This window comes from Lepisma saccharinum, chromosome 1, assembly GCF_977018435.1.
Source record: "Lepisma saccharinum chromosome 1, izLepSacc3.1, whole genome shotgun sequence".
NCBI lineage: Eukaryota > Metazoa > Arthropoda > Insecta > Zygentoma > Lepismatidae > Lepisma > Lepisma saccharinum.
Window position 1 is genome coordinate 68,269,590 of NC_139229.1, and position 19,082 is coordinate 68,288,671.

At 40.2% G+C, this 19,082-nt stretch overlaps 1 protein-coding gene across 1 annotated transcript in view; it reads left to right on the plus strand.

Annotated features, from left to right (window-relative positions):
- LOC145996198 (cell adhesion molecule Dscam2-like) overlaps positions 1 to 19,082 on the plus strand; it is a 501,892-nt gene that overhangs the window by 265,195 nt on the left and 217,615 nt on the right. Inside the window, exon 5 of the mRNA XM_083132598.1 lies at positions 6,072 to 6,218. Within this exon, the coding sequence (XP_082988724.1) occupies positions 6,072 to 6,218 (147 nt within the window). The remainder of the gene's footprint in view (positions 1 to 6,071; positions 6,219 to 19,082) is intronic.

Sequence of the window (19,082 nt, forward strand, 5' to 3'; positions counted from 1 at the left end):
AACAGGGATATAACAGGTTTATGGCATGCGTGTAATTGGCGATTATATTTCCATTACAGGCCAGTTTTCAGACAATTAAATTTGCGTTCGGAGAGCGGGAGAGTTAAAATATCAAAACTGAATGAATATTGACTTTGTCAATTTAAAGAGAGTTCCTAGAATTTTCAATCTGTATGAACCGCAGAGTGTGACCGAACACGCAACGTACCTCATAAATCTATATGTACGCACACCACCTTCGTTTTGCCAAGAGCAACAAGCATTACGGCCAATTTTAATTCAAACTTGGCAACACTGAATCCCAAACTGCTTTTTCCCCCTTTGCCTTTTCTATCTCGGCACCGTACAAAGCCTTTAGCTTCGGTTCCCCGCAAATGCAACACTTTTTATTTTCCTGCGAGGAGTAAACTTGATAAGTGCCGACGGGAGCGCCCTTGATAAAACCGTGGACGTAGGGAATTCCCCTCTCCCAGAGGTCGCATTGTAACATGTCCGCATTGCCAGAATCCAAAGTGCAGTTCCATGTTGCGTCCCGTAGTCACGGTTTGAATTTCGCCACTGGGCGCCCGTTTTACGAGAATCTGACACAGGAACTGACCGTTTGGAATCCGTTTTTCGCATACAATTCGCAGCCACTGATAGCGCCCCTAGGGGAGGGTGAGTGCTTCGCCATATTCGGGGATAGAGTAGCTTATATTGTGCGGCCGTTGGAGGTAAAGTTGCCTCGTGAAGTTATCCCCAAAGTGGCTCTGCCGGATGCTCGCGGGAAGTTCCTGCAAAAATAAACGTACAAGTTGCATCCGTGTTTACGGGGATAGAAAAGAAACTACTATGGTACTAATGGATAATAAAGGTGAATTAATACTTTTCGCATCAGTTAGAGTAGCAACAGAAAGAGCAAAGCAACTGTAGTTCTAACACCACACTATGCTCAGAGAGGCTAATCGGGACTGCAACTACAGTTTACGCTGGAATTCGAATCACTGTGCAGTCTGCCTTTACGGAGGTCTAACCCTCAACCCCTTCATTACCAACCAACAGCTTAAACGAGTCCAGCTCAGATTTCTAACCACTGGAACTTCCAAAATGGGTAGACAAAAGAGCACTAAACTGTTGAAAAAGAGGAAATAGGCGCTAGAAACAAAAAAAGCATAACATAGGCAAAAATATTGCGAATAATGAATTGAAGACTAAAATTGGTAAACGCTGTAAGTGCCACAATAATTCAAACACCGTTTTCTACGTTAAACTGTGAAGTGTGCCATGCTTTATAATGTGGTAAACGTTAAATGTGGCTGGTAGCCCTCTAAGTAGTTCAACGGGCGTGTAAAGAGGTCACTAGTGTGCACGTTCTTACGGGCTGATGTGCGGAACGATGCGATTTCCCAACACTTTCGCTTTTGGCACTTGCAACGTTTACCACTTTTAGTAATCAATTGCTGTCGATTGTAAATATCTTCAAAAATTTAATACTTCTGTAAGACTGAGGATCATATCTTAATATATGGGCAGAAAGTTACATGTTATGTAAGAGAACTAACCTTCATGGGTCAACTACTCTATGCAGGTTAAGACCTGCCAAGCGTGTTTTTCTATGGGTAACATGTAGTCCCATCGCCGCTATTTTCTGGCTTTGAAGACAGGAAATTCGCTACTTCTTTTCAAGAGACGCTACTTTTCAAGTAGCTCTCCTCAGTTCTCCTTACGATACTGGAGCAGGCTTCGAAATTATGGAGACTCCCACCCAGCACCGATTGCACCAAAGGCCAGAGTGTTAACTATTTTGCTACGTTCGAATTTTCATGTGGCTTGCTTTCTCTCTTGTCTAGATTTCTGTGATATAAAATAAGCTTATGTAGCCATGGAACTAATGCGAATATCTAGACGCAACGACACGAATTGTCACGTGAGTGCTCTAGACCAGTGTTTCTCATACTTTTTCCTCATTGTACCCTTTAGTCGCTACAAAGCGCCTAAACCATAGGTTTTCTCTGAATAGTGGTGTTTTTTTTGGGTGGGGGCTGCCTGATTGATGGGGTGTTTTTGATATGTTGGAGGCGTTTAGCTGCAATAGAGCAAAATGGCATTCGGAAAGATGGTAAACAAATTTACACTAGAATCCTACGTTTATTATTTTATTGGGTGTTCCTACGTTTACAACCTTTATGATTAGTTACAAGAATAAAAATGTGAAATACATGTATGCTAAGAAGTAAAAAATAAAACATAATTTTCACAGATTTTCCCGGAGTTCTTGAAAAGAGCAAAGAACAAAAATTTAGTTTGTAAACAAGCTGTCAAGCACAATTTTGGAGAATTTATTGTAAATCTTCTAGTGAGAAGAATGTGCCTGCATAGCCTGACAGTTTCTTGATGTCTGGGTGTGCACTTGAAACTTTAAAGCGCAGATTCGGCCTCAAATGTAGTCTTATTATAGATTTCGAAGAGTATTTTGTTTCAAAAGATATGAAACAAAGACAAGAGTGTTGGTGACAAAATCAGTCTTATTTTCCTGTTGAGTGTTAAAGGTATGAAGTCTGCAATACACGTCTGCAGCAAGAATGTTGTCGTGTTGGTAATGTCGACATTTATCTTCCGAGCTGTTATCGTACCACCTTCAAGTCGTTCATCTACCCCTGGGGGTACGCGTACTACAGTTTGAGAACCACTGCTCTGGAAGAAATTCTAAGAAGATGCAATTTTGCTGAATTTGGAACATGGTAGCAGTTTCTCCAAATTAGAGTTCGAAAACTGCTTGGCTGGCTCAGTCCAGAGACCCAGAGAAGCCTTAAGGAAGATTTCACATCTTAGCGACATGTGACACGTGTCGCATGGATTTCAACAATCGAACGCAGGCTTGTGTGACCTTTCGTGCCATTACGGTGTGAAACGTTGTTGTTGATTGGCTCGCTCCCGAGCGACATATGTAGCGTGTCGCTTCGGTCTGGAATTTTTCCTAGTTGTCACGTCATCAAATGTCCCGGGTTCGTGTGTTGGCCTGGGCAGGAGACATCATCAATAATATAGCAATTTCAGAAGATCTGCAATGCTTACTCCCCCTTAAAATTCTATGATGTTATCCCATTTACTGTATTTATTGCACACACACGCGTTGACAATCCCAACCTCCCATTATCAGCGCATACTGTAAATCAAAACAAACGAACATGGAAAACGCTCTCGCTGTAACAACGTCAATTTGTTTACGTAGCAAGTGTCAGAGCGAGACACATTGGTGGGGAATTAGCGTGCGGGGAGGCATGAAAGGGCGGGGCTTCATCGGCTCGAATGCAGTTTCAGCCCAAACGAATAAATTGTGATGAAAGCAGCCAGGTGAGAATACATCAGCGCCCTTGGCCGCCAGAGGCCGTTGTAATCTGCATCGAAATTACACACAGAGGATGGGAGTTATCAGTCGAACAGTTTAGAGGAAAATTAACCCATTAAACGTTTAGCATGCCTCAGTTACATCCAATCAAAGGATTCCCCATCGAATCTCGCTGGCTAAATACGGTCCTTATTCGTTCTCGTACGGCGTGAGCGAAATCTGGTGAGGTACTGGAGAATTAGGATTTTCCTGTACTCTATGCCTCTCAGCGGTGTGCAATTACGCGTAAAAAAAGTTTTCTACTTGACACGTAAATTACGCGTAAAATACGTAAAAACGCGTAAAATGCGTAAAAATTCGTGCAATCCGTAAAAAAACTCGTAAAATACGTAAAAAGCGTAAAGTTCGAAAAATCTATTGCTCTCGCCACGAAAACAGTCTAGTCAAGGTCGGAGCTTCCTCTTCCCTCCACCACACCCCTGGCCCTCCAGGGTTGCCACGCTTCTTCTAAGCTACACGGTCGACACTTCGCGCGTTGTACGTATGCGGTTGATTTCGTCGGTTGAAATTGTTGGTAATTGGCAACACTGTAGGTGGGTGGGTTAACCTTGACTGGACTGTTTTCGTGGCGAGAGCTTTAGAATAAAACAGAAGTTAAAAGAAAACATGGTTTCTTGCGATGGTTATTGCTATGTTTGGCAGTGGCGGAAATCAAAGAAAAAAGGCTTTAAAGAACTTTCTTTCCGAATTTGTATGTACTCTTATATTGGAATTTTACAGATTAATATATTTACATTCACTTCATAATTAGCCTATGCAAGTGTACAATACGCATGGAAAAGGAATTTGAATCTTTTACTAAAACTTTAAAATCCAATTGAAATAAATTGTAGTTAATCCTTATGTGCAAGACATATATATGAACAGGTTTATCAATTGTTTTAAAAATATGTGAAACAACAGTTCTATTTTTAAAAATCTGTTAGTGAGAGTGTGAGGTGGCTGTATAAACTATGTAATAAAATAATGATTTTGTGTTGAAATATGGAAGAAAATTAAGGTTTAAAATGTAATATAATTACAGTAGTTCTTATGTTACTAATTTACAAAATAAAAGTAGTTTTTTACATCTGCAGATGATGTAGACTTACTGGGGGATGATGTAAATACAATTAAGAATAATGCTAAAATATTTTTTTAAAGCAGCTAAAGAGATAGGATTGGAAGTTATCAAAGAAAAAACTAAATATATGCTTACAGGCCGAAACCAAGTCTAAGGTAATAATCAAAATCTAATTATTGATAACAACTCGTTCGAACCAGTTTCCAAATTCAAGTATTAGGAGTATTACTAACAAATGAAAATGATATTAAAAAGGAAGTAAAAAGTAGGCTTAATTCAGGAAATGCATGTTACTTCTCTCTTCATAAACGTTTGTCTTCTCGTTTAATATCTAAGAAACTAAAAGATAAAATATACAAAACAGTAATTTTGCCTGTAGTATTACATGGATGCGAAACTTGGTCCCTTACATTGAAAGAGGAACATAAATTGAGAGTATTTGAAAAAAAAAGATCCTTAGGAAAATATTTGGGCCTAAAAGGGATGAGCAGACAGGTGAGTGGAGAAGGTTACATAATTTAGAACTACATAATTTGTATTCGTGTCCAGATATTATTAGAATAATTAAATCAAGAAGACTTAGGTAGGCAGGCCATGTGGCACGAATAGGAGAGGAAAGAAGAGTTTACAGGATTCTTGTTGGAAAACCTGATGGTAAGAGACCAGTAGGAAAACCAAGACAAAGAAGGAGGGATAATGTTGATATGGACCTAAAGGAAATTGGTGGGGATGGATAGGAGTATATAGATCTTGCTCCGGATAGGGGCGGATGGAAGACCTGTGTTGCGTTGCTGCAGCCATGAACCTTCGGGTGCATAAAGTGGACTTAAAACCTCAAAAACTCTCAAAACTCAAATTCAATTACATAATACTTGAGAAGACTGCATCGTCAGTTTGTTTCGTTTTGCTCTCCGTTGCCTTTGAAGAGTTTTTCCTTTAATATATTACAGTCATGACCACATCTGGTTTGCGACGATCACAAGACTTTCAATTGGATCGTTAGAATGTAGATTTGACCGTGACTATACAATTCTCTATTGTTTAACTTTAAATGGTCTCTTAGACTAAACCTCTACCAGGCCAATACAACGTAACTTGAATATTTTTGTACTATATTTCTGCATTCCTGTATTATGTCCCATGCTGTTAACAGCACTGCAAATAAATGAATAAATATATCATGAAGTTACATACTTGGGGACAATTACTTTTAATATCTCAAGGAGGGACTCGCCGATGGCGTAGTCGTCGCCTTGTCCCGGGTTCGATACTCTGTGGAGGAACATGGCACAGTGGTTCTGATCAAACTTTAAACTGTAGGTCTAGTCTCGATTAGCCTTCCTGTGCATAAAGTGGACTTAAAACAACAAATCAATCAATATCTGAAAGAGAAAATAGTTCAAGTAATTATGCCATCTCGAAGTAATTCTTATTAGGCGGAAATATATTCTGAGTGGGGAAGTCACGTTTAATACGTATCTCTACATACGATACAAAAATGCATATTTTGCCTGGAAGAGCATTTCTATGTCTAATTTTTTCTTGTTTGTTGGGGTGGACTTATCTCACGCCGTAGTAACTTGCATTTTGTTTTTGACTTATGTCGTTCTTCTTCCACAGATGGGAAATTCCACCTGTTGCCAACTGGAGATCTTTTGGTCCAAAATGTGGATTCAAGCGACCGCTACTCCACCTACAGATGTCGCACTATTCATCGGCTAACGCGGCAGGTCGTAGTAAGCAGTGCTACCAGCATCCATGTTACTGGTAAGTACCAGTTTGTTTTCTTAATTTATCTAGAAATAATTCTCAAGTATTGCTCCAATCTGGTAAAAGTCTTTTGCTCCCATTTTTTCCTGAAACCCAAGTTGCATGAGAAAGATCTAGCCAGAAATGATTAACTCTCAAGTTTGGTGTTCTGAAATCATGCGTCGACAATGGAGTCAGCTTCATATCGGAGACATTATGGAGTAAGCGTACACAATAACCCAGTTATTGGCCAGGAAGACTCAGGTCACCGGCTTCACTGCCTATGCAACTGGCAGATTAACTTTACATCGCTCAGCCTCGTCTGATTCTACCCATGAATACCCAGTGACTTGCTCTACTCATCATAATGAGACATCTTGATTCACCTATTCTTCTCTAATGCACCTTACACCTTTATTTACCTTTCTCGTGGCAGCAGAAAGAAAGGCCCACCGCCTATCTACCTAAGCTTCATCAGGTTCCTTAGGAAGCAAGAATTCCACTCGACACGACTCACCAGCGAGCTCACCGCATCGGGGGAAAAGAACAGTACAGCTTCTTTGACATGACTTTATTTTCGTTATTTTGCGTCGCTTTTCTACCACTGATGATGATGAGTGATTATATGATGAAATTGATGAAGAGGTATTCGCAAAGAACACCCTTGCCAAGGCCGGAATTCGAATCTGGAACCCTTGGTGTCATAGCGCACTATGCTAACCACTCCGCCAGGGAGGACAGCAATAAAACTTCTTAATAGATGTGCATTTAATACGTACTTCTTAGGCCACCAGCCCTAAATATGCTAATAATTGTTTTGTATACTTTAAGCCTGGTTCACGATAACCATTTATTAACACATGGGTATAAACATGCAACACAAAGTTTTGAAAATGTAATTAACAAGGAAGTATTTGTATCAGTGGCGTATACGGAGTCCAAGATCTGGGCTATCTCACTATGTCGCGTGGTCCTAGGCTATAAATATAAATAAAGTTACCAACTCCTAAGAAATCAGGTTGCCAACTCATAAGAAATCAGGTTGCCAACCCATAGGAAATCAGGTTACCAGCTCATTGGTAATCAAGTTACCAACTCATAGGAAATGAGGTTGCCAACTCCAGAATCAGCATCGTCATCTCACTGATATGAATAATATTATTTACAATTTCTTACCGATTTTTCTCCTGTATTTTATTCTCTAGACTTCAGGCTTCGCAGATAGCCTATCTAGCCCATTGTATCAACTTCTAACATTTAATTCTGTGAAAATCAGAAAACAGCATCGAAAGCATTATCAAAGTCATGTAACCCATGGCCTTCAGCTTGAGAGATAGTCATATGAATTACCTATTTGCGCAGTTATAATTATAGAATTACAGAATAATTTATATGAAATAACTTGAGCATCATTAGTTATACTTAGAATATTTCTTGTCTACTTCTACAAGCATTATTACTGTATTCTGTAAGGTGCTGCGTGTGTGCACGCGAGAGGCGCACGGAAGTATAGAAACAAAGACAGACGTTAGTTTTCGATCACCCCTCGTACGAACGAACTTCGTGAATAGTCAGCAAAAATTGCACTAATACGGAAAGGATAACAATAACGTAATTATACTAATCGCGCAAAGAAGATTTTTGAAAAACTGAAATTTTGTCTGCTTCGTAACGAAAAATGAAAACACATTCTTTTTTCTCTCAAACATGCGAATTCAAACAGAAGGTGTGTGCTTATTTGAAACTGAGATATCTATTTTAACAAGCTACGGCACGAACTGCTTTTTCCCTTCTATTTTTCTTGTCTGGGTCCCTCCCCCTACCCTCCTAACCAACATACCCTCCCGCGGCGCAAAATGACGAATGCCACGGTTTAACTCGGTACGGGACTCTGTCTTCCCACGAGGCAATGCACACGCACACACACAGGGCAGCTTTGAAAAATGCAAATTCACTTCTCTCCTCTCTTTCTCTCTCTACGTCCAGTGCACTTTCCCCACGGCACGAGAAAGGGAAAAAAATAGTTGGGACAAGTGGGGTTAGCCACATTGAAAACTGAATGTTCCAGCAAAATGTAGGCCAACTTTTACGCAGGGGAATCCTTCATTTCTTAACCCCTCTCCCCCACTTCCCTATCCCCTCTGAATCCACCATGTGTTTTGTATTTTCAGCCTCCCCCCTTCATCACGTGATGTGCACTTTTGGAGAGAAACCGTTGAAGTTGAGAGTTAATTTAGAAGAGGGAAACTTTCCCGCGCTTTCCTACCAGCCTGTGCAATCGGAGCTTTTCAAAGTTGTTGTTCAATGAAGAGGAAGTTGAGGAGTTACATCCCCCCCCCACTCTCTCTCTCTCTCTCTCTCTGTCTTTAATGTACATTCAGAGAAGGAGAAAGAGAAATTGAGAGGAAGGTTGGTTGAAATAAAATTTTGGTGTGTGTCAACACTTGGGAAGGCGTCCCGGGTTCGATACCCAGTGGGGGCACATAGTGGTTCGGATTCCACTTTCAACTGTATGTCCAGTCTTGATTAGCCTTACTGTGCATAAAGTGGACTTAAAAACACCCAATCAATCAACCAATGTGTACTACGTGGAAGTGAGCTTGATATTCAGGTGCATTTTTAAATGGTCGCATCTTACGGCCCCAAATAGAGATGAAGGGAGGGTTAGAGACAGATGGAGAAATTGAGAGGTGGTGAGAGAGAGAAATTGAGAGAGGTTGTGAGGAAGAGGCAGAGAGACAGAGAGAGGATGGAAGAGAATAATTGAGAGGAAGGGGAGAAAGAGAGAGAGAGAGAGAGAGAGAGAGAGAGAGAGAGAGAGAAGTAGAGAGATTGAGAGAGAAGTAGAGAGATTGAGAGAGAAGGGGCATGAGCGTAACTTGGGACTTAACTTTGGGGGGGGGGGACAGGTACAAACTTGAGGCTTAACTTTTGGTAGGAGGGCAGAGTCGAAAAGTTTTTGATCCCATTGCAATAATCTCCAGGATTACTTGCTGAATAACTGTCACATTTGCGAAATCACAAATATTATTATTTATTACTTAGCTCCCCAGGTCTTAGGATGTTAATAAAAGTATCCTTAATTTTTAAATTTTAACAAACCTGATATTTTTGGGGGGCTTGCCTCCGCGAAGTTACGCCTATGAGAACAGGTGAGAAAAACAAATATGCTGAAAGAAAGACGGGGCGAGAGGAGTAGAAATTGAGAAAGGAGTAGAGAAAGAGATAAATAAATAGAGAGAGAGAGAGAGAGAGAGAGTAGGCACATTCTAACGTCCGTTACGGATAACAATAGAGATCGAAGGAAAAACTGAGACGTAACGTTGGAAACACACAATAGAATTTAATAGCTACCGTAGTTAAAACCTCCATTGTATCAAATTATTCAGGAACTTTCACAAGCACACGACTCTTTTCGTCATTTATCCAAGTAAATGTATCTGTCATTTTTAAATAATATTTAGGTCATCGACTTCCACGAGCGAGCATTAGTACCATACTTTGGCCGCGATGCATAAACATGGTGTAAACAAAATATCGAGGCTGGAGCGAAAGAAAAAAGAACAGGGTACCGAACGTGTAATGACAGACGGCGTGAGCAATATTTTTTTTCTAGTCCCATATCCACTGTGCGCGCAACAGTTCAATTGGTTTCCCGAATCCAAGCAGCGAGGCCCTTTACTGTAGCCTCGGCTAATCAGGAATCTCTCTCCGCATCAGAGGATTGCAATTGCAATTCTGCAAATGATTGATGAGCTGTAAATACATCGCTGTGACGAGCGACGTCAGCCGCACTCGCCGCCCCTCTCCGCAAACGACAAACATACGCAACGAGGCCCCCTCTCCCCCCACCGGCAGCTAACGAAAACGGATGCCCGCTGCAATTTGCGACGAGATACCCTTCCCGACAAAACCAAAAAGAACAGAAAAAAAAGTTGCTGTTTGGCGTCCGTGCGTGTTTGTTCCGTGTTTCGTACATATGCAAACAGCTGCAAACGAAACGGGTTTTTGCATGTGTTTAATTTTCGTCGATTTATAACGTTGCGCCTGCTACGGACGTTAATAACGCAGCAATATTTACATAAATATCTGCTCGAATTTTCGTGTCGGCCGCCGCAGGTTTCGGTGCAAGCAAGCTGTTTAGCGAGCCATTAATAGTTAGCATGTCCGATTTATATGCTCGCGCTAAGCCTAGACTTGCTTGGAGATGCCGACCTCCGTGGCGGAGTGGTTAGCACAGCGCTCCACGACACCAGAACTCCCGGGTTTGAGTCCGGGCCAGGGCATTGGTGTTCTTTCTGAGTGTCCCTTCATCAATTTCAACGTATCATTACTCATTCTCATCAATTTATTTTCTATTGAGTATTCGAGATACAGCAGATAGCCATTTTACAGTGACATTGTGAACAATGAAAATAATTTTTTAAGAAAATAAGAAAAAATGATCAAATATTAACAAAGAATAAGTAAAAGATAGCACTATTTGATATTATTTATAAACATTTCTTCGGAATAGAAGACCGAAAGGCATACTCTAAGGAAAATACCGTGCGTCCATTTCGATCTGCAGCCGAGAGATCGGGAGAAGCTTGGCGGGCGGCACTGACGGAGATGCCGACATTTGCGGCCTGAAATGCCCGCTTATTTTTATGGACATATGCAAACATTTATATAAATATTGCAAAACGAGCACTAACCTGTGTTATAAGAGTATGGTTTTAATTTTAGTAGCTTAGTGACTGTATGTGCCGATGATTTTGACACGCCCACCTCTTGTGAAACACGGCGTAGAGGTTTGTTTGGAGAACGTTCTAACGCTGCACCAATATCATCGAGTTTTGCTTCGGTTAGAATCCGTCGTTTTTGCTTAGGTGTTTTAAAATTTAACGATACAGTTTCTCGTAATTTAAGGACAAGATGTCTAACCGTATCTCTGTGTGGAGTTGAAACGCATTGAAATTTCTGTACAAATTACCTACACACGTCTCGACACGAGTTTGTTTTCACGTAGGTACGTGTCATACATAAAAAAATCTTTGTTCTAACGTGAATCTTGCGGCTGGCATTCCAATCGTCTCACTGACACGTCACACATACACACTACAATAACACAAACAAGTAACTGCAAGTAACCAAGAATAACACTCTTGCGCACAGTACGAAATTAACACGCTCTTGGTTTACATTGCTCGCCACTTTATTTACAACTCTGTCTTCATCTAGTCGCGAAGGAACAAAAAACTCGAGCTCGGAGATTTCGGATTGCAAGGAAGCTCACGAACACTATTGACTTTTAACGGTTTCTTCTACAGCGTAAACTTGATACAGTGTTGCACATTCAAAACCTCCAAACGATCCCAATCGGCACAAAACTCTTTCAAGGATATAAACTTAAGCAGGACGTTACTGGTCAAAACTATGATTAAAATGTTTTATTATCTGTGGCTCTTAACATCGTTTCTAAAGCGTATTTATTTGTGTATATAACAGCAGAACTTGGATGAATTACAGAAGAACTTTTGCGTGTTATAACACAGGTTAGTGATCGTTTTGCAATATTTATATAAATGTCTGCATATGTCTATAAAAATAAGCGGGCATTACAGGCCGCAAATGTCGGCATCTCCGTCAGCGCCGCCCGCCACGCTTCTCCCGATCTCTCGGCTGCAGATCGAAATGAACGCACGGTATATCAATACTTGATGGGAGTTTACTATATTCTGTGGAAAGTCTCCAGAAGAGAGGTCTTCTTTGAATTTCAATTCTTTGTTCTCTTCTTTTTATGGACGAAATCATTCAAAGCTTGTTTGAAGACAATGGCAGCACTTGTCGAAACTACTCCACTCAGGGAACACATTACCAATATGTAAGTTGTCCAATCCACGCTGGCAAAGGGCTTTACTCTTTACGGGTAGGGCCTACTTTAGTGTTGTTCGTTACGTTACGTTAAGTTCCATGAACTTTGAAAGGGATACGAGAGTATTTGTCTGTGTAAGAGATATCTACAGCGGTGGTTCATCCCAAAGAAGTTGAATGAAAAAGCTGCCTGTGAATCTATGTAAGAAATAGAGCTAATTTACAAACATACGTATTTACGAAGGGTCCAGGGAGTACTGACCCCCTAGAAAGACTTATCAAGCACTAAATTAAAAATCATAGAAATATGCTTGCTTAGCATACATTGTACAAGCGAGGGTTATTTAATTCCACAGAAGTTACAGGTGTAGATCGGAATTGACTTGACAATGCCTACTTGAAATAATATGCATAAAATTTTAATCAGGAACTTTACGTTTCATAAACTGAATATTTGTTATTGAATAAATATTCGATTTTTATACATTAATTTCCTTGCCATACCAGTTGTTTTTGTCCAAATTTAACGATCTTAACTACACGTAAGCGAGATAATGAATACGTGCTGTTACAACTCTATTGTTATACCGCCTTCTTTCCTATTCATGCAATAACAATAATAGTATTAATTAATGTGCCTATTTTAATTGTTTGATTTGTTGTTTTAAGTCCACTTTATGCACAGATAGGCTAATCAGAACTGGACCTACCGTTTAAAGTGAGTTCGAACTACTGTGCAATGTGCCTCTACCGGAAGTCGAACACGGGATCAATTTATTATAAGGCGACGACGTTACCACTATAACATCGGGTAGGCCCGTACCTATTTTAATATTTATTACGAATAGCCCTATTAACTATAAACATCAGTATTGTGGTTGTTTTTATTATTACTAGTATTATTATTTGTAAGACACTTATTTCGTACCCCTCCCGAAATATTTTATTAGATACGTGCCTGTTCAGAGAATACCCTTTATTAGTATACTAGCTGATTATCCAGCGTTGCCAGGGTATTTATTTATCCCAATCTTCTATTAGACAGGAAAGTAATGAATTCTAACTATAGTGTAAATGGAACTTGGAGTTGAACGGCATTGCGACCCCGAAAGCTATGGATTCCACACTAAATATCGCTTGTTTTAGATTATTTTTACATGTCACCCCCTTCCCATCCCCTCACCTAGGAGTCTCAAGGGTGTCTTGAAGTTGAACGGCATTGGGAAAGTCACTATTCATATTAGCGACCCCGAAAACTATGAATTCCACACTAATATCGGTCGTTTTTAATTATTTTTCCATGTCGCTCCTTCCTACTCCGACCCCTAGGGGCGCCAGGGGTGTGTTGGAGTTGAACGGCATTGGGAGTGTCACTATTCTTCTTAGCGATCCCGATAACTATGGATTGTGCAGTAATATCGGTCGTTTTCGATTATATTTACATGTCCTCTCCTTTCCTCCCCACCCCTAGGTATCTCAAGGGTGTCTTGGAGTTGAACCGCATTGGGAGTGTCACATTTCATCTTAGTAACCCCAAAACTATGGATTCCACAATAATATCGGTCGTTTTCGATTTTTTTTTTTTTTTGCATGTCGCCCGCACCCCTAGGGGTGCCAAGGTTATCTTACCCCCACCGTATTTCTTTCAAGATTACAAATGATACGTGTTCCAAGTTTAGTTGAAATCGCTCCAGGCGTTCGAGAGTTATGCCGAAACAAACACACACACATCCATTTTTATATATAGAGAGATAATACCCCAATTTGGCAAAATGACCTTCAAAATTCTAGCACTATGTTCGTATATTTATATGCATTTTGATAGGAACCCTATCGTCATCGATTTTAACAATGAGATCCCTTACCTTCCTACCTAAACCCACGTTTATCCAGATCTTGACGTCAATGCTCCTTGCCCTCACACTACTCTATACTTCAATTCATGCTGACATGTGCCTTTTCATCTTGGAAACTAGTCTTAATTTCCAATCAACAAGCGAGCCGATGACGTCATGTCATGTCAACCCAACACTTATTTTACTTCGCGTTTTGTGCCTCTTGGCTAATTTGCGAAGATGGGGATGAGTGATGAAATGATGAAATTGATGAATGGACATTCACAAACAACCAAGCCTGAGCGGGATTCGAATTCAGGACCCTTGGCGTAGCAGCACGATACAATAATCACGAAATGGATCAAATTATCCATATCTTCATATCCTTCATAGAACACATATCTTAATATCCTTCAAATCTTAACATCACATTTCGGAAAATCTCCAGCTAACATTTTGAATTTAGCTAGCTGTCACGTACACAAACTGCATAAAGCACTTTAAAAAGTGGGCCAGAGATGGCAGCACTCAAGAAAACGTATGCAATTGTAAAAAGAGAAAAAGGAAAGCGATGATGCGGTGAAATAATGATTGTACTGTAGATATTAATACTAATTATAATGAAATAAATAAATGAACTTAGCACAATAACAGGATATAAATAAGGTGGAAAAGGTAATTAATATTCAGTAATAGCATGTGTGATCATTATATAAAAGTAAAGAAGTCGAATTGTAATTACGATTCTGGGTCTTTTTTTCGGTTCCCACGAACTGAGAGTTTCGTGCGGCTTTTGGGTTGTTTTTTTCCCAGGTGTAGCGCCATTTCACGGCAGGCACCCAAGCAATTTTGGTAGCGCATCTATTGCAGCTCCAAGTTAAGGTTAGCGCCGGCCAGGCGGCGATTTTTAACTAACCCCTTTCTCTTTGTTTCTCTGGGAGATCGATTTTCTTAATATTTCCGTCAATTTGGATCGACAAAGAAAAGAAAGAAGGAAAAATACACAATATGTAATAATTACAAGAGGAAGAAGCATTAGTAATTACAAGTAGAAGATGACTTAGTAATTACAAGAAGAAGATGCCTTAATTATTACAAGAAGAAGATGCCTTAGCGATTACAAGAAGAAGAAGCCTTAGTAATTATAAGAAGAAGAAGCCTTAGTAATTATAAGAAGAAGAAGCCTTAGCGATTACAAGAAGAAGAAGCCCAAAGATGAAAATTGGCTACAATTAATAAGAAATAAAAATAGAAGAAAAATATTGTATGAAAAGATTTCCAAAGTTATCTAATACTCTATGTGATCAGAAGTATCCGGACACCCACCTGAAAATAAAGTACAAGTTTGGGCAACCCTTCATCGGGAACACTGGAAGTCAATACAGTGTAGGCCCACCCTTAGTCTTGATGACAGCGTTCACTCTCACAGGCATACTTTCAATCAGGTGCCGGAAGGTTTCCTGAGGTATGGCAGCCCATTCCTCGCAGAGCGCCAAAATGAGAAGAGGTATTGATGTGGATCGTTGTGGTCTAGCACTAAGTAGGCATTTCAAAACATCCAAGAGATGTTCTATGGGATTCAAATCAGAACTCTGCACAGGCCAGTCCATTAGTGGGACGTTGTTGTTGTCAAACCACTCCCCCACAGGCCCTATAGTATGTACGGGTGCTCGGTCGTGTTGAAAGACACATTGGTCATCCCCGAACTGGTCTTCGACGGTAGGCAGCATGAAAGCTGTTAAAATGTCAACGTAGGCTTGTGCCGTGACATTGCCATGTAAAGCAACAAGGGGGCCAAGCCCCCTCCAGGGGAAACATGATCACACTGTAACCTGCCACCTCCGAATGTCACTGTCGGCACTATACAGGCTGGTAGATGTCTTTCACTAGGCATTCGCCACACCCACACCCTAACATCGGATCGCCACATTGTGTACTGTGATTCATCACTCCACACAACGGTTTTCCACTGTTCTGTGGTCCAGTTTCGACGCTCCTTGCACCACACGAGGCGGCATTTGGCATTTGTCTGTGTGATATTTGACTTATGGGCAGCTGCTCGTCCATGGAAACCAAGTTGCCGCACCTTGTGCCAAACAGTAATGGTGCTTGGAGTAGATCCTGATGGAGTTCGGAATTCCTTTGTGATGGTGGCGATGGATGATTGACGATAATGCTGTACGGCCCTTTTCAGCACTCGATGGTCTCTGGAGGTCAACATGGGAGGTTGGCCTCCAATCTTTTGGATTGTATGTACACATCCCTTCACCATAACATTGGAAACAGTGGACAAAGGGATGTTTAGGAGGGTGGAAATCTCACACACAGACATCCTACACAAGTGGCACCCAACCAACTGACCACGTTGAAAGTCTGTGAGTTCGTCAGACCATCCCATACTGTTGTCTCACACTGTCTGCAGACTACTGAGTTCGCTGACTATGTGTTCCATGTGGTAGATGGCAGTACTGTGTCGCCGTCTATGATAAACACACGTTTCGCGGTGTGTCCGGATACATTTGATCACATAGAGTATTTGTACATGATTATTCAAGAATATATTACGAATTGTACCCTCCGTAGTGGGTTAAATCTATTGTTTCTTTCCATATATTCGTAGTGTTAGTCACCCTGATCTGTACCCAGAGGTATCTTATTGTTTCTACCCTGTGCTAAGCTGGCAGATGCTCACGTGAGAGGACGTGGCATTGATTAATGGCGACCAACGTGTGGGGCTCGATACAGACAAGAGGTTGAAATAACACGAAGAATAAGAATTTGGAAAGATAAGTAAAGCAAAAATGGAAGAAGGAAAATAAATATGTTGTGGCGGAGAAGGAAATAAGGAAGAAATAATACAGTGCAAGGTATGTGAAGAAATGAAACACTGGTTATGTGAAGGAATCCGGAAAGAACAATATGAGAAGATATGTGAAAGGGGAGAAGAATACGAATGCAAGGAATGCAGGAAAGAAAGATCGAAAAGGAAGCTTCAAGAGTGAATGAAGAATGCAAGCAGAGGAGTACGAGTTTAGAAAACAAAATTTTTGCAAATAAGAAGCAGATAGATATTAACATCTCTAAAATAGATGAAGTAGAAAACAGATTAGAAGAAATGAAAATTGTGACAGAAGAAACAATAGTAAAAGAAACTTTGAAATTTAGAGAAATGATAATTAGAGAGCGACAAGAAGTTAGGGAAGAATTAGAGGAGAGTAATAAGAAGATGCAAACCCTCGAAAGTAAGATCGACAAAGGAAAGAGCGAGAATAAAGTACAATGGAGAGAGAATAATCACTGCAATAGAGGATATGAGAATACAAGATAAGCTAATAGGTTTCAATCGAGAAGGAAATTATGGAAAAGAAGAGTATGAAAAGATCAGAATAAAAATGGAAAGTAGTAGCGACGAATCGACTATAGAGGAGGAAATAAAGCATAAAAGGTTTCATCAGAAGAAGTAAAGAAAATGGAAAAGTAGTGGAGAAGGGAGCGACAATGGAAGATGGTTGGACAAAGTAAACGGAAGTAATTTGGAAGTGAGAAAATATAAGACAAGAATCCCTAAGCCTAATGAATTACAACACTTGCCCAAGTTTAATGGAAATATATCTGACAAGTGTCCACGAAAATTCCTGAAGGAACTAACAACTAACGTGAAGCTAATGAGGATACCAGGAAATATGATACTGGACCTTATCGAAGGATGTTTTGAAAAGTCTGCGGAAGGCAGTTATCAGTTAAATCAGCACAAGTTTGGAACATTCGAAGAGTTTAGTAAAAGATTTTTGGAATATTATTGCAGTGAGGAGATTAAGGAAAGGCAACTGGAGACATTGAAAAGAAAATACATAGATTGGTCCAAGATTGAGAGTTTGGAAGCACACACATGGGAAACATTAAGGAGCTTCCGAAATTTGAATGAAAAATGGAACGAGGAAGAGCTGGTTAGACAAGTGATACAAACGCTACCAATATGGACACAAAGAACGGTGGCTGTAGTAAAGATAAGGAAGGTTGAAGACTTGATAGACTACCTCAGAACAGATGACATGCTGAAAAAGACTCAAAGGTCATGGGATAAGGGAAAGGAAAGTAGATATTATCCTAAGAGGCATCATCCTGAAGAGGAACAACGTCCAGTTAGAAGATAACGGAAATGGCAGAAGGCGAAATTATGTTCAGAAAGAGCAAAGAAATTATGATAGAAGAAATATAGGACCGTGGAGAGGAAATCGCGGATATAGAGAAAGAAATTATTATTGGCAAAATGTGAATCAAAGAAACTCAGAACGAAGGATGGAGATAGAAGAAAGGCAACCTAGAGGAAACAATTACAACGAGAGGAACGAGAGGGGAAATACTGAGATAAATGAAGAGCGAAGAGAAGCAGTGGAATTATTCAGAAGACAGGTGCAGAACGAAGTAGGAAATGCTGGATGGCAGCAGATAAATGAGGAGTCGAGGAACGTGGAGTCGGTCGAGAGGCTAAACTTGTAGAGCTCTCGCAGCAACTCCCAGGTGTGAGAGCAAGGGAAAATGATGAATATATGAAGGGAGAACATACGATAAATGAAGAAGGAATTCTGAAGTTATTTTTAATTGGAGAGCCGAGTTTTGAAAACTTAAAACCTGGAAGATCATTGTATGTGGAAACAGAAAAAATAGAAATTAAGGTTAAATGCTTGATCGATTGTGGGAGTGTTGTCGAAGTAATGAGCTATAAATGTTGGCAAAGAATTAAAGAGAAATACCCACAAGAAAAATTAGACGCTTCTGAAAAGGACAAAGTCAGATTAGTTAGGCTGCGGGAAATGAAGAATACAAAATTCAGGACACGGTGCGCATCATGATGAGCATCAGAGGAGCTAATTTCAAAGTAAAATTGCTGGTGATAAAGGGTTTGAGGTGTGATATAATCCTAGGAGTACCTTTCTTAGAAAATTACAATGGGCACAAACACATAAAAGAAAAACGGATAAATCTAGAATCAATGGAGAACATGAAAGTAGATATCCCTATGGAGGATGAAATAAAAGGTTCCGAGAGCGAAATAGGCATTAGGAAGCAAAGTCTTGTATATCAGAAACATGATGCAGTGTATAAGAAGAAAGACTATGATGATATAATTGAAAATGAAAATGTAAAATGTGAATATGAAAAAGAGGTCGAAATAGAGGACCATAAATAC